This window comes from Neovison vison, chromosome 13, assembly GCF_020171115.1.
Source record: "Neovison vison isolate M4711 chromosome 13, ASM_NN_V1, whole genome shotgun sequence".
NCBI classification, from domain to species: domain Eukaryota; kingdom Metazoa; phylum Chordata; class Mammalia; order Carnivora; family Mustelidae; genus Neogale; species Neogale vison.
In genome coordinates, this window is record NC_058103.1 from 130,754,495 (window position 1) to 130,769,886 (window position 15,392).

The 15,392-nt window shown below is 41.7% G+C and overlaps 1 protein-coding gene across 1 annotated transcript in view; it reads right to left on the reverse strand.

The window, feature by feature from the left end:
- Window positions 1-12,936: 12,936 nt before the first annotated feature.
- Window positions 12,937-15,392, reverse strand: part of LOC122893809 (CHRNA7-FAM7A fusion protein) — a 49,889-nt gene continuing 47,433 nt past the window's right edge. The window contains exon 6 of the mRNA XM_044231088.1: window positions 12,937-14,339. Coding sequence (XP_044087023.1) covers window positions 13,815-14,339 — 525 coding nt within the window. The 3' untranslated portion in view covers window positions 12,937-13,814. The remainder of the gene's footprint in view (window positions 14,340-15,392) is intronic.

Genomic DNA, 15,392 nt, shown 5'->3' on the forward strand with positions numbered 1-15,392 from the left:
GTGACACCCCAGTGTCACCGCTCCCAGCTCTTATCCTTACATGACTGCTTGTCCCTCTGGGGCTACACAGGTCAGGGGCCTCCGCTGTGGGCTGCCACTCCCATCCACCACGCTGGGTTACTCTGCTCATCCTTGCTTTATGTATTGCATGAGGTTGCCTCCAGAGGCAACCAACCTCTCCTGACCCCTTCCCTCCACTCCACTCTCCCAGGTCTTCATCCTGTCATGCCCATCCTGTCTCATTCATGTCCATGTCTGTACACAAGTTGATCACACTCCCTACCAGACTCCAAGACTACCAGACGTGTGGATAGGCTTCTCCCTCTTGCCATGTGGGAACCTGTGGAGCGTGTAGGAGGCATTGAATATGTACTCATTCTGTGACAGCTCTGCTGCTTTTCATGTGGAATGGCCCCTCCCTACCCACCTGCCAGCTTTTCTCGGGGTTCACTGCCAAAGCCCCTCTCTAGGTGTTTGACTTGTGCTTTTCAGTACTGGGGTTCTGGAAAATACCACTCAGAAGAGATGTCAGACAGTGTCTCTCTGAACTGCTTTTTCTCCCCAGGAACATGTGGCTGGATGTCCTCGCCAGTGGGGCAGGAGCCGTTTGTTAAACTTGAAGGCAAAGCCTGTGACAGAACAATTGGGAAGCTGTTTGTCATAAGCCTTTAAAAACAAGAATTGAATGTCTCCTGTGTGGGATGGTGAGGTTTGATCCTGGTGAAAATGAACTTAGCTCACATTTTCTGAGTGTTTCCTGCGTCCTGTATCTGGAAACCTGTCTCAGCAGATAGAGCTAATAGTCATTTACTCTTTACAGATGGGGAAACTGAGGTTGAGTAGCGGGCTGGAGGTCAGTCATTGAGTCATTGCCGTGCCAGAGGTGGGTTTGCGGGTGTGATGGGCTGACCTGGGGTGGCCATTTCTAAGCACTGCACTAGAGAAGTGATAGTTTGAAGGGAATGGATTTGCAAGCCACAAAATGCCTTGGAGAGATTTTCTTAATCACTCCCACCTGAACTTATTCGATCTGTGGTAGCTGAACAGAGCCCTAAACCACTCTGTGGGAAGCTCTAGACGCAGGGCCTCAGGGCGCCATTCCCAGCTGCCCCTGCCACCCATGCTTCAGCTAAAAGCGCTTTCAGGAGCACCAGTGTCCCCAGAATCATGGCCCTGAAGAAGTAACCTTACAAAGAAAAATGGTTTCAGACAAAATTTTCATCCACAGCTAACTAATGAAGACAGCACACGCCAGTGACAGAAAAAATAATCACTTTGAAGGATGTAATGCTGAGTCGGCAAGGCAGCCGTAGCATCTCTACACTTTTGTTTAAATCTGGGTATTGAAGGACAGGACAGCATTCTCCATTTCCAAATTAGGACAGACGCGTTTGGGGTAAATGAATACAACCTTAGGACACCGAGTCTCCCGTCCTAACTCAAAAGCAATCATTTGTGAGAAACTGAACACATGATCGGTTTTGGCCTCAGTCTGGCTGTCTGATTATAGCTGAGGCACCACCTTCTCTGGGAAGTCTTCCGTGATTTCCCCAGCCTGAGATGCCTCACTCCTTGTCTATTTCTGCATCTAAGTCTCTTCCTGGGAAAGACCTCTTTTTCTGGATGAAGAACTGTTGTTCTTGCACATGGCAGCACCCACTCTTCACCGCAGAGCCTGACAGGGGACATTGCATCATGGGTGGTTTATTAGTCTGCTAGAACTGCTGTACAGAGAACAGCAGACTGGGGGTCTACACGACCAGAATTTAGTCTCACAGTTCTGGAGGCTAGATGCCTGAGATTAAGGTCTCAGCAGGCTTGGTTTCTCCTCAGGCCTCTCTGCTTGGCTTGCCAATGACCTTCTTCTCCATGTGTCCTCACATGGCCTTCCCTCTGTGGGTGTCTGTGTCCTAATCTCCTCTATTTAGAAGGACACCAGTCAGACCGGATTAGACCCCACCCAGATTGTAACTGAAACAACACGACTTCACTCCGTGGGGAGTCATAAACTGCACGGGGTCGTTGTGGCACAGAGAAAACTTTATTTGCAACAAATAAGGAGATCACAGGGAATGACTTTCAAAGCTGTGACTCCCCGTGCAAGGGTGGATGTGATCCTTTTATTTAGGGTGAAGATGAATATTTAGATAACGAAGCCTTGTATGTATGTAGGGGTGGGCATAAGGAAACAGGCCTGTACCTGCATTGTATGTATGTGAATGAGGCTCGTGCTCCTCCTTGGGTGGGAGTTGTAGTATTATAATGAGGTAAAGGTAGTCTTTGGTCATTCTAGAAGTCATTCCAGGGTCATATCTGCACAGGCATGAGTCAGAGGTTACTCTCAAATTACTCTGGGTGTTCTGGGCCAGCTGCAAGTCTTGTCAGGGAAGCTGCTGTTGTTCAAGGGTCAGTTTCATTGTCCATTTGCCTGACTTAAGAGATAATAATCTGGAAAGAAGAGCGGAAGGAAAAACGTAGAGCAAAGGTCGGTGAGCACAAGCAGGCGGGCAATGAAGTTCAGGTTTGGGGATCTTTCTAGCTGGTGACAAACTTAACCTTATTCTGCAAAAGATGTGAGACACTGCTTACTCAAATGCATAACCACGCTTCCCTCTGTAGAAAGCACGTGGGCCTCGGCAAATGAGGACGCCTGAGGTCATCACAGAGGAACCAGAAGGCCGAGGTCGACAGGGTATAGGGAGCATGCCGAAGTATGGACAGGACGAGATCATATTAAATTTCAAATGGGTAGTTCTTTTCTGAGCCCTATTACATTTGAAGAGTGTAACGGCAGTTCACACTGTATAGTAATTACCAAAATGCACAGGAGAAAACACACCACTCACTTTAAGTCAGAAGTATTTATTCCTTCAAGACTGTCCATATCTTAGAAGATAGTTTGGTATAACAGGTCTTGAAAAACAGCTATGTCATTAGTATTAATAGAAAAAATTACTACAATAAACGGCCAGCTCTTGGCTGCTTTCATTTACCATGGGAAGAAAAATGGGCAAATAGGGGTGGAGGAATATTAAGCTGCACGACCAGATGCTCCTTCAACATAAAGTTAAAAATACCTGCCAGGATACTTTCAAGTGATTGAGAATATAACTTTCCACTAGCCTTGGTATTTAAGGATACAACAGTTATTCTCCTCTGTTACTCATTTTTCCGAATATAGGTCAAGGGCCTTAAAAAGGCATTATGAGTGGAGGAAAGCAGAACCAGAAATGCTCCCAGCCCAAACAGCGAGAATGCTAAGCAGCAGAGGGAGGTAAATGAAGTGACGGACTTGCATGTTGCACTTTTCAAAATACTGCAGCCACGAAGAGAGAGACAGAGTGGTGTGGGCCTGCAAGGCACAGATCCTGCCTACTACGTGGACATCCCACCGAAGCAGCTGACTCCACTCTGCCCAACCCCATCCACACCAGTCTGGCATGTGGCTCACTGAAAAGGGAAGTTGTAATCCAGAGGGGAACATTTCTAGAACCCCCGTGAGTGCAGAATGCCCTATGGACCCCTTGAGGATCTCTGCAGAAGCCAGAAACCTACCAGGGGTCTTCACATTGCCTTTCTGAGATGGACGGGAAAAAAGTGGGGGGAATGCGATTTTTAACCACCTCAGAGGCACAATCCGATCAAAAGGTAGTGTTTCCACATCGCACCCATTGGTGGGAACAGCAGCTCTGTCCACCAGTATTTTTTCTTCTCTCTGTCCTGAATGAATGGATTTAAGGGTAAGGGCTGGGCCATGCTGCTGCTGAGATCAGGCTTAAATAATCAGCTGGTGGGAGGCTCCAGGACTTCATGCTGAGTTAGAGAAATAAATGGAAGTCTCTGAAAGTGGTACCTCACTTGTCAGTGGCATTTAGCAGGCCAACAAGTACAGCAAAAAGGTAAACATAAACCCTAGATCTTCCATCCTTCCTCCCAGAATCTCAGGGCAAAAGAGCAGAAGAGGGAGGAGTGGGCTTTCACTTCAAGCTTGAATGGGAGAATAATTAGAGATTTGGGAAAGGGGGTCAGAGATCTTCTCAACCAGAGGAAATGGAAGGTCCACACAGAGCTGGTCAAAGTAAGCAGAAGCAAGACGAAAATAAATGGCAAGGCATTCATGCAAACAGGTTCATGGAGAACAGAAAGGAAAGTGTGACCCATCTGGAAGAAAGACAAAGATTCCCCTCAGCAAGGACAAAGAACCCAATGAAGAGAAGGAAATGCTCCAAAATTGGTTATAGGAAGTTAATGAGAAATTGATTTCAATAAAACAAGAGCTAAAAGAAAAGATCGATGAATCAAATGAAAGGCAAATTGTAGAGCTTGAGAATCCAAAACCCACCATTTCAGAACATGTGAGAACATTGAAAACAGGCTCAGATTGATAAATCATGAAATATAGGTTTTATTAAAAAAAAAGAAATATAGGTTTGATTATGTTATGTAAAAGTATATAGGTAGCCACTTTAAATAGATACAAATAATAAATCTTTCATTTTAACAAAAAGAAAACCCATATCCCCAAAAGAGGGGAAAGAAAACCCAAAACATAGGATGCAAAAAATTTATATTAATACAGAAATCATTTGAGGAAAAATAATATCAGGACAACCATATCAGTTACATTTAAAGTTTAAATGAGTTTCAAGATGAACCTACAACAAAGTGACTCAAAAACGGTTAAAAATAAAATCATGAGGGAGGATATATGAAGCATAAGCTCAGGGAAAGAAATCCGGGGCCCTGATTTTGAAAGCAGACAAGTGTGTATTCAAGGTAAACATTTAGAACAGAACCAAAATATGATGTATTGTTAGATATCTCCTGGTAAAAGAAAGAAAAATGAAAGAAGTACAGCTAATAGTGTGTGACCCCTCTTGCCAGACTCTGACAGTTCAGTGTGAAAAGGCGGAACTCCAAGGTCATACTCTGGGAAGGACCCATTCCTACAGACTGATTATATTTAAAAAAACAAAACAAAACAAGAGTAAAACCCCTCAATATATAGCTTAATAAATTATAAATAATAAAAATAGTACAGAATACATGGTGCTCAAAGAACAATGTAATACAATAATAAATTTTAATTTTTAAAAATATGGAAATTTTTTAAATGCTCAAAAAAGTTCATTTCAAAGATGTCAAAACAGAACTTAAAGAATATCTAGAAAATGAAGGTTAAAAAAACTACATCTCAAAATATGAATTGCTGTTAAAGCTTTGGTGAGAAGACTATTCAGACCTTAAAGTACTGATACGAGTAAGTCAGAATTAATGAAATTAGGTGAACTAGCTATCTACTGAATGAATTAGAACACCAACAAAATAAACAATAAAATAGAAAAGAAGCTACAACTTGGATGAACCTGGAGGACATTATGATCAGTGAAGTAAGCCAGTCACAGAATGACAAATGACAAAGTGATTGCACTTACGTAAGTTACTTAGAATAACCAAATTCATAGAGACAGACAACAGAATGGTGACTGCCAAGGTCTGGGGAGATGGGAAATGGGGCGTTAGTACAAAGTTGGGGGTAGAGTTTCAATTTTGCAAGAAGAGAAGAATTCTGGAGATGGATGGGTGATGGTTGCACCACAATGTGACTGCCCTTAATGCCACTGACCTGTACACTTAAAAATGGCTAAAACTGGGGGCATCTGCATGGCTCAGTCTATTAAACATCTGTCTTTGGCTCAGGTCATAATCCCAGGGTTTAGATTGAGTCCTGTATGGGGCTCCCTGCTGAGTGGGGAGCCTGCTTCTTCCTCTCCCTCTCCTTCTGCTGCCCCCGCTGCTAGTGTTCTTTCTGTGTCTGTCTCACTGTCAAATAAATAAATATAGTCTTTAAAAAAATTGTTAAAATCATAAATTTTATGTTGTTTATATTTTAGCACAATTATATATTTATAATAGTTTTCTAAAAAAATTAACTTCAAGACTTACTATAAAGCTACTGTAATCAAGATAGTGTGGCATTAATAAAATGATAGACAAATAGAACAGAATAAAGAACTCAGAAGAAACCCAGTGGAACAGAAGGGAGAACCCAGTAATAGACATATATAAATACAGTCAACTGATTTTTGACAGAGGAGCAAAGGCAATTCTGTGGGAAAGGATAAATTTGTTTTTTTTTTTTGTTTGTTTGTTTGGTTTTGGCTTTTTGAGAGGGGAGGGGCAGAGGGAGAGGGAGAAAAATAATCTTAAGCCAGCTCTATACCCAAGCAAGATCCCAACGCGGGCCTCTAGCTCACATGACCTGAGCTGAAATCAAGAATTAGATACTTAAGTGACTGAGCCACCCAGGCACCTGGAAAAAGACAGTTTTTTAAGCAAATGATGCCTGAAAAACTGAACATCCATATGCAATACAATGGAGCAAACAGCTTTTTCAATAAATGGTGCTGGATATCCACAGAAAGAAAAGAAAAGAAAGAAAAGTGAAATAAAAGAAAAGAAAAGAAAGAAAAAGAAAAGAGAGGAAGGAAAGAAGAAAGGAGGGAGGAAGGAAGGAAGAGAGAGGAAGAAAGAAAGAAAGATTGATTCTACACTGTCTAAAAAATTAACTCAAAATGGATCACAGGCTTAAATGTAAAACATAGAATTATAAAACTCCTAGAAGATAATGTAGCAGAAAACCTAGATGACCTTAGATATGCAAATGAGTTTTTCAATACAATAGTAAAGGCATGATCCTTGAAAGAAATAATTGATAGACTAGACTTTATTTAAATGCAATACTTCGTTCTGTGAAAGACAATGTTAAGAGAATGAAAAGACAAAGCACAGATTGGGAGAAAAAAATTGAAAAACACATCGGATAAAGGGCTGCTATCCAGTATATACAAAGAATTCTTAAAACTCTACAACAGAGAGAGTCAATTATGATACGGTTTCACTTATTTGTGGAGCATAACAAATAGCATGGACATGGGGAGTTAGAGAGGAGAAGGGAGTTGGAAATTGGAAGGGGAGGTGAACCATGAGAGACTATGGACTGTGAAAAACAATCTGAGGGGTTTGAAGTGGCGGCGGGGGGGTGGGGAGGTTGGGGTACCAGGTGGTGGGTATTAGAGAGGGCACAGATTGCATGGAGCACTGGGTGTGGTGCAAAAATAATGAATACTGTTATGCTGAAAATAAATAAAAAATAAATTAAAAAAAAATCTCAACAACAAGGAAAAAAAAAACCCAACTTAATTTAAAAAATAGGCCAAAGTCCTTAACAAATACTTCATCAAATAAGAAAGACATACGGCAAATAAGTATATTGAAAGATGTTCCACATCATACGTCACCAGGGAAAGGGAAATGAAAACAACAAAAAGGTACTACTACACACCTATTAGATGGCCAAAATCTGAAGGCTGAAAACACCAAACTCTGGAAAGAAAGGGAAGCAACAGAAACTCCAATTCACTGCTGGTGGGAAGGCAAAATGCATTCCACTTTGGAAGAGGGTTTCTTACAAAACTAAACACATTCTCACCATATGATCCGGCAATCGCACTCCTTGGTATTTACTCAAAGGAGTGGAAACATTATTTTCAAACGAAAATCAGCACTTGGATGTTTATAGGATCTTTCTTCATAATTGCCAAAATTTGGCAGCAACCAAGATGTTCTTCAGTAAGTGAGTGGATAAATAAACTATGATACATCCAGACAATGGAATACTCTTCACCTGTAAAAAGAAATTAGCTATCAAGTCATGAAGAGACAGAGAGAAACTCTAAATGCATATTACTAAGCACTCAGTCTGAAAAGGCTATATACAGTATGAGTCCAACTATGTGGCATTTTGGAAAAACAAAAGCAGAATTTGAAGACAAAGATCAGAGGTTGGTGGGGGTAGGGGGATAAACAGGCAGAGCACAGTTTTCGGGCAGTGAATCTATTCAGTGTGTTACTATAATGGTGTACATATGTCTTTGTCCAAACCCATAGAATGTGTAACATCAAGAATAAACCTTAAAGTAAACAATGGGCTTTGGGTGGTTATATAGTATATAATATACATTGACAATGTATTTTTGTCAGTTGTAACAATTATGCCACTCTGGATAGGGGGTGTTGGTAGTGGGGGAGGCTGTGCATGTGTGTGTGGGGGGGGGCTAATATGGGAACTCTCTGTACTCTCTAGTTATTCTGTACCTAAAACTGCTCAAAAACGAATCCTAAATGTAAAAAAAATAAAAATAAGAGTAGAGGAAAAGAGCTGAAATATTAAAAATAAAAGTAGAACTTTAAGAATTATAAAACACTTCCATAGAATTTGTTGATGGGCAGTATTTGTTAGAAGGTAAATTCATAAAAATCCAATACAGCAGAAGAGGGACTGGTAATAAGGTTTCTGGAGAAAAAAAAATTTAGAGAATGTACAATTTTAAATGAGACATTGGAGTCAGACAGGAAAGGTTGAAGGACTGGGCTGAACTGTGGAATATCGCGCACTCCTAAATGGGGTGTGCTGAAGATACGGTGACAATCGACCCCCAAGATTTCAAAAAGGCTGAAACTATGGATAGTACCTTCCTCCGCTTCCCTCCCCCCAGGTACATATCAGGACCCCCTCTCCATATTATCATAATATCTGATATTAGAAAAATCAAACCCATATGCAAATGGAGTAAATGGTTTTTAGTTAAGGAGCCATGAGCAGTGAGGTCAGTCCTGTGTGGATTGGGGAGGGTTTGGTCAAAAAGAATGCATTAATGAGAGAACATTAAATTATGTGAAAAAGGGATACTTCCAGTGGCCTGTGCCACAAGATGGCTTCTGGTTAAAGCTTTAAGTCCATCTATTCTCCAGCAAACTATGGTCATCTCTTCAGTAGAATGGTTATTCATGTGTGCCACATCTGTGCTGCCTGGCCTGGTTTGAACCCTGAGCTCCCTCTGCCTAGTGATACTCCTGCTGTGGCCCCGGAAGCCAGTGGGAAGGTGGCTCCTCATAGCTGGGGCTCCCTTTGCACAGTATACAAGCTGTCCCAGGACAGGTCAGGTCAGCATAGTGCCAAAAGGGGCTGCACCGAGTTCTCCAAACGGATGAAAACGTCTAAGGGTTTGGGGTCTGAAAACACAAAAACAAAATCCTTGGTGAGCCATATCAATAAAAACAGAAGAAAGGAGAAATGTACACAATTAAAAATGAAAGCCTGAGAATAAGCTACCAACACAGAGGAAATTAACAAATCCTAAGTGCCTATATTGTAAAACCTATGCAAATATGTTGAAAAAGGGACTGTCATTAATTTTCTTTAACATCTATAACTAAAGTTGACTCCAGACGTCAACTTGAGGACCTAACCTTCCCAAACGGGAGGAATTCAGACACATACCGGTGGATGCCCAGACAGCCCCCAGGTGAGTTCTTTTACCCTTAAGAAGATGATTCTCAAACCAAGTAACCAGTTGCAGAATATAGAGATATTTGCTTAGTACACAAAAGCGACAGAATGATTAATCTCAATTATCAGTACTAATAGGGAAAAATTACATGTAGGGATCACCTCACTCTAACAGTGGTTTGGTCTTAAGGAATCTATTAATATAATACAACATACTATTAGCGCAAAGGGGAAAGCTTTCTGATCATCTCCATAGATACTGTGGGGCTGTCACAATAATCTAACACCTATATATTCCCCCAGAAAGCCTGAATATTTTGAGAATACACGGACACTTTTTTATTATGACAAGGAAAATACATGTCTTCATACAAGTTGAATATTGAGACACTGAACCACCCCATTAATGTCAGGAACAAGATAGGTATGCCACCTGAATCACTATTATTTGACACTGTTCTCAAGCGCAATTGCCCAAGGGAAAGAAATAAGGGAAATTATTGGAAAGGAGAAGGCAAAAGAAAATCTTAGAAACAATAAGAAAACACAGTTAAAGCCATTATGGCATTAATATACAAAATCAACTGTATTCTTATACATCCAGTTATCAAATAAAATGGAAGAAATATTCCATTGAAAATGGTAGCCAAACAATAAACTATCTAGAACTAGACAAGAAATTCATAGAACCTATCTGAACAAAACCATAATAATCTACCAAGTGGCATAAAATTAGATTTGAACACAAGCTTAGACTGCAGCACTCTTGAATAGGAAGACTCATATAAATTCATTGTGACCTCAACGAGGGAGACAAACCATGAGACACTCTTAACTATAAGAAACAAACTGAGGGCTGCTGGAAGGGAGGGGCGTGGGGTGAGGTAACTGGGTGGTGGGCATTAAGAAGGGCACGTGATGTGATGAGCACCAGGTGTTCTATGAAACTGGTGAATTACTGAACTCTACATCTGAAACTAATGATGTGCTATATGTTGGCTAATTGAATTTAAATGAAAAAAAAATGTGTATGAGAGAGGGAAATGGAGGAGAGAGAGTAAGAGAGAGGAAGGGAAAGGCAGGAAATGTTAAGGGGATTTGAAAATATCGATTTGTGAATATTTAATATTAAAATGAATAAAGCTTCAAAAATGAAAAGCATTCACGGAGAGACAAACCAATAAGTAGAAATAGCCCCAAAACACTTGACAGGAATTTAGTTTACAAACAAGGAGCCATTCTGAACAAAATGGGGAAAAGACTAACTATATTACAGGGATACACTATTATATATTTTATTGGCACAACTGACCAACCATTTGGAGAGAAAAAAAAGTGCATTTTTACCTTTATTTCCTGCAGTAAATGAATTCCAGGGAGCTAGAAGATGTAAAGGTAAACAAATGAAACCATAAAAATTTAGAAGAAAATATGAGTAAATTTATTTATAATCTCAGAATGGGGAAGGCCTTTTAAAACTGGAAACAAATCCCAGGATCTACCCAGGCAAATATGGATAAATTGACAACATAAAACTTTAAACTTTCTATATGCTAAGAAATAAACAAAACAATAAATAACATCAAAAGACAAAAATAAACAAAAATATTTTCTAAACAAATATTTTCAAGATATAAGACAAGAAAGTTCCAAAGTACACAGGCAAATTAATTAAGAAAGAGCCAAATAACCCCAAATTATGTAAAGAACATAAATTACAAAAATTGAAATGTCTAAAACATATCTGAAAGATACTCAACTTTATTCCTAATAAAATGAACTAAATCAGAATAAGATTGCAATATAATTTTTCACCAGATTGGAAAAAAATATATATTAAGTTTGATGATACCCAGTACTGAGAAAGTTGAGAAACTAGCCTTTTCATTATATTCTTGGTAGGTATATTCATTGATTGGTATTTGGAGGGTAATCTATCAATATCTACCGAATGGTAAATGCACACAGAGCCTTGAATCCAGCAATTCCATTTCCCACTTACACCATTCCCATTTATATCAAGATATGGTCATAAATGTATGCTAAGATATAAATCAAGGATGTTCATTACAGATTTGTATATAAAAATAAAAAAAACCTGGAAATTATATGTTCACTAATAGACTAACCAAAAAAAAAAAAAAAAAGTCCATCGAGACAATGGAATGCTAAGCAGCTATTAAGAAGAATGAGGTAGATCTTTTTATGTTGCTGTGAAAGGATAAAACACTAATCGCAGAAAGCAAAGTGCAGAGTGCTGTGCATAGCAGGAGGGGGTAGCAAAGGAGTCTCTCTGAGCCCCCTTACACCCCCTCCCGGCCTCCCTCCCTTTCTTTTTCTTCCTTTCTGGAAATGCTCCCCAGTCCTCAGAAGCTCATTCACCCGTGGTCCCTGTAGCTATTATGCTTTTCTGACTACATGTGCATCTTTTCCTTATTATCACTTTCTAAAATGGCAGAGTACTGGTCAAGGGGTCCACATATAAACTACTTCTGTTTGCTTTTTAAATGTTTTTCTGTATAAAACACAAAATCAAAGTCAGTTGTTTTTTTTTCCCAAGCAAAAGTGTTACAGAGGTTTTCAGGTAGCAATAGGAAATGAAGCATTCTCTTATATATCAAAACACTTCTACTTGTGTCTACAATAGGAAAAAAAAAAAAAAAGGAAAGAAAAGATTGTGCGTTGTTCATCCATCCCATGTAGAACGGCTGAACTCTGAGGACAACCCTGCTCCAAACGGCGTGATGTTAGCTAGAATGCCCTCACTTATCAACCTGCTTGTCCCCTCTGCAGCTGCACACTCAGCTTTCACGCACACCCACACTCGGAGCATACCCAAGCCTCCATTCTCCTCAGTGCAAACAAATCCATGTGCATTACCCAGAAATGAGTGAAATAAATGGCCGGAGAAAGGTATGCAATTTCTTTCTCTCTGAAAACATAATCTTCCCTCATAATACACCTGTCTCAGGGGTTAGAAGCAAATTAAAGATCTCCAGGAGCTCAAAGCCTTCTGCGGTTTTGAGCTCTGATCTGTTTCTAGATGAAACAACAGAGCAGGAGAGATTTTGTTGTGTCTCCTTCTGATTGCATTAAAAAATAAGGAAACTGGGAAGAGTCAAAGTGACCACTGTCAGCTAGATAATGTAACTGGAAAATTCTGTCACCACACAGGTTTAAAATGAAAGATTCCTTTGCTTTCAAAATGCTTATCTCCAGTGAATCTGGTGGGAATCAGGAGGGACATAGATGTATGTCCCTTTTCAAGCTACCTTTCTGGGCTAACGTTGGAGCTGTTGAGCTGTGCGAAAGCAGATCCCTAAAAGCCAGAGAATGGAGTTACTGCTCCAGGAAAGCTGCTGCCCACATCATGCCCTTCCCAGTTCCTGCCATACAAGGAACCAGAAAGGTCCCAGATCCTGCTCCTTGGCCTTGACACATAAGGAAAGGCATAGCATACTTTCACTTTATATTGTGCATTTGTACAGACCCACAATTTTCTAAGACTAATTAACTCAAGTACACGAGAAACATCTAATGCATTATTAAACACACACACACACACACACACACACACAGCTGGCTTAATTTAACTTTAGCTATTAGATCGGGCTTATAATTTTAACAGAATTCTATTTGCCCTTTGGGTTTTTCAGAATAGAGCAAATTCAGCTCCCCAGTGTCTGAGGGTAGCATAGGAAGTTTGGGAGTCCCCTGGTATCTACAGACATCCCCCTGACTGGGCAGGTGTGGTCCTAGTTCAGAATCAACATACATCTATGTCCCTCCTGATTCCCACCACAGGGTAGCTTGGCAGAAAATCAGACTGGTAAAAGCATCATTTAAAAGACCAACTATGCCTCTTTCTCTCTCTAATAAAATGCAGGAGCAGTGTAAAATTGTCTCTCTCTACCATCTATGGCAGAGAAAAATAAAATCTGAATCACAGAAAAACGAGCAGTTGGGTTTTTCCTTTTGGTTTTGTGTCCTTTTACCAATTATCTGAATGGATCTAGTGAGGGTGGTTTATTACTATTATTGTTACTTTCCTTCGAGGTTTGTAAACAGGCAAAAGCTTATGTTGAATTTTCACATAGGCCTTCTGGCAAGTGACATGCAGGCATGCAAAACCAACTGTACAGGCCTCCCCTGGCGGTCTGGAGCCACCCTGACCTCTCTGAAGGGCTCACCAGGCACTGGGGAATGGGCAAAAACAGCTTTCAGTGGTCCTAGTGACCCTAAGGATGTCCCAAGAATATCAAGTAGCCCATCTGAGAGGGTTCAACAAAACGTGCTGAGATTCTATTATTCAAAGTAACAAGGAAACTATAACGGATATGACTGGCAGCGAGCGCTCTGGATACATCAGCATCCCCATGTCTAGTGTAGCACCCCGGATTTTCCCCAAGCCAAAGGCATCGCCTGTTGGTGCGTTTCCCACATGCTGGGGACCAAGACCAGGTTAAGCGAAGTCTTTCGACACAGCCTCGACGAAGTTTGGAGCTGACATCAGGATGCCGATGGTGCAGATGATGGTGAAGACAGAGAAGGCCATGAGACACAGGCGGTCCACCACGCACGCCGCGAATTTCCACTCACTGCAGATGGCCTCGCTCTCGTCCTGGCAGCGGAAGCGGTTGGCGATGTAGCGGACCTCCTCCAGGATCTTAGCCAGCTCCGGGTCTCCCTCGGAGGACTGCCCACCACGCAGGAGGTGCTCATCGTGCGTGGGGGAGCAGGCCATGCGACCACACACAACGCCCGAGTCGGGGGTGGGGGCACAGTGCACCCCATCCAGGCCGCGGAAGCCGATGTAGAGCAGGTTGCCGTTGGTGGTGGGCGGTCCCGCCACCGCACTCATCTCCACGCTGGCCAGGCTGCAGCGACGCTGACGCTGCTTGTGCTGGCAAGCCGGCCTCACCTTGTCCTCCCCCGGCCTCTTCATGCGCAGGAACCATGCGCACCAGTTCAGAAGGATAACTCTGGTCTGGGGAGACAACAGGGAAGTTAGGAGCAGGTGGAAGCGAGCATCAGCGGGTCCTGATCGCAGCCCTACTTGTGGGGGGAAGGGGTTACTGGGGGAGCCAGGCTCCCACTTCTTCCCTGAGTTTACACTGGCAAGAAGTGCCAACATGTTGCAATGGTTGGGTCAAATGTGAGCCTAGAATAAACCAATCCAGAAAGTCACCCTGGAAATGAGCGGAATTCTCAGTGGCAGACACACTGCAGTCTTGGGGCAAACAGGCATACGGGAGGAGAGAGCGGTCTTGGAAAAAGAGCCCTGCCTGAGTTGTGTAAACAAAATAAGTCACCTTCCCTCTCCAATCTTCCCCCATCCTCCACCAGCGACCATCATACCCAGCTGTTTGTGGGGCGCCCCAGTGCCAGGGCAGACTTGCAGGGGCACACCGCTGGAGATTTTAAAACTTTCAAGGGGAACCCCGTGACACCTATCAGATGCTGCATGAACCCCCAGCTTGAAATAGTTCCTGCTAGAACATGGGGTCCCTTGTAAGGATGGCATATCATTGCAAAGCGGGTTTTTGTCCTGATGAAAAGCAAGTGCCAAGAAAGTCAACATGGAACAGAAAATGGGGGCACTGTGCTCCTAAGATTTGAAGGGGTGTGTTGTGCCAACAGGTGCCTCGGGGTCAGGACATAAATATTTATTACATTATTTTGACCACCTTAATAAAGAGAGCCATTAGGTGGGGTTTTTTTGTTTTTGTTTTTGCCCTAGGGCCTGTGAAAAAAATCCCCAAGACACTAAAAGAGCTGTGAACCAGGAAAGTTTAGGGACCTCTAACCTAATTCATTAGGCTGCAATGAAGACAGTCAGATGATGTGCACGAAAGTACTTGGAAAAGTCGAAAGCAGGGGTTGCCAGAGTTTAAGGGGCCACATAATAACCTCCATAAGGTCTCTGTTGTAAATACTCAGCTATTAATAAAGTATAGAAATAGTCATAGAAAGCTTGTAAAAAAATAAACATGGCTTTTTTCTACTAACATTTTATTTGCAAAAGCAGCTGGTAGGCCAG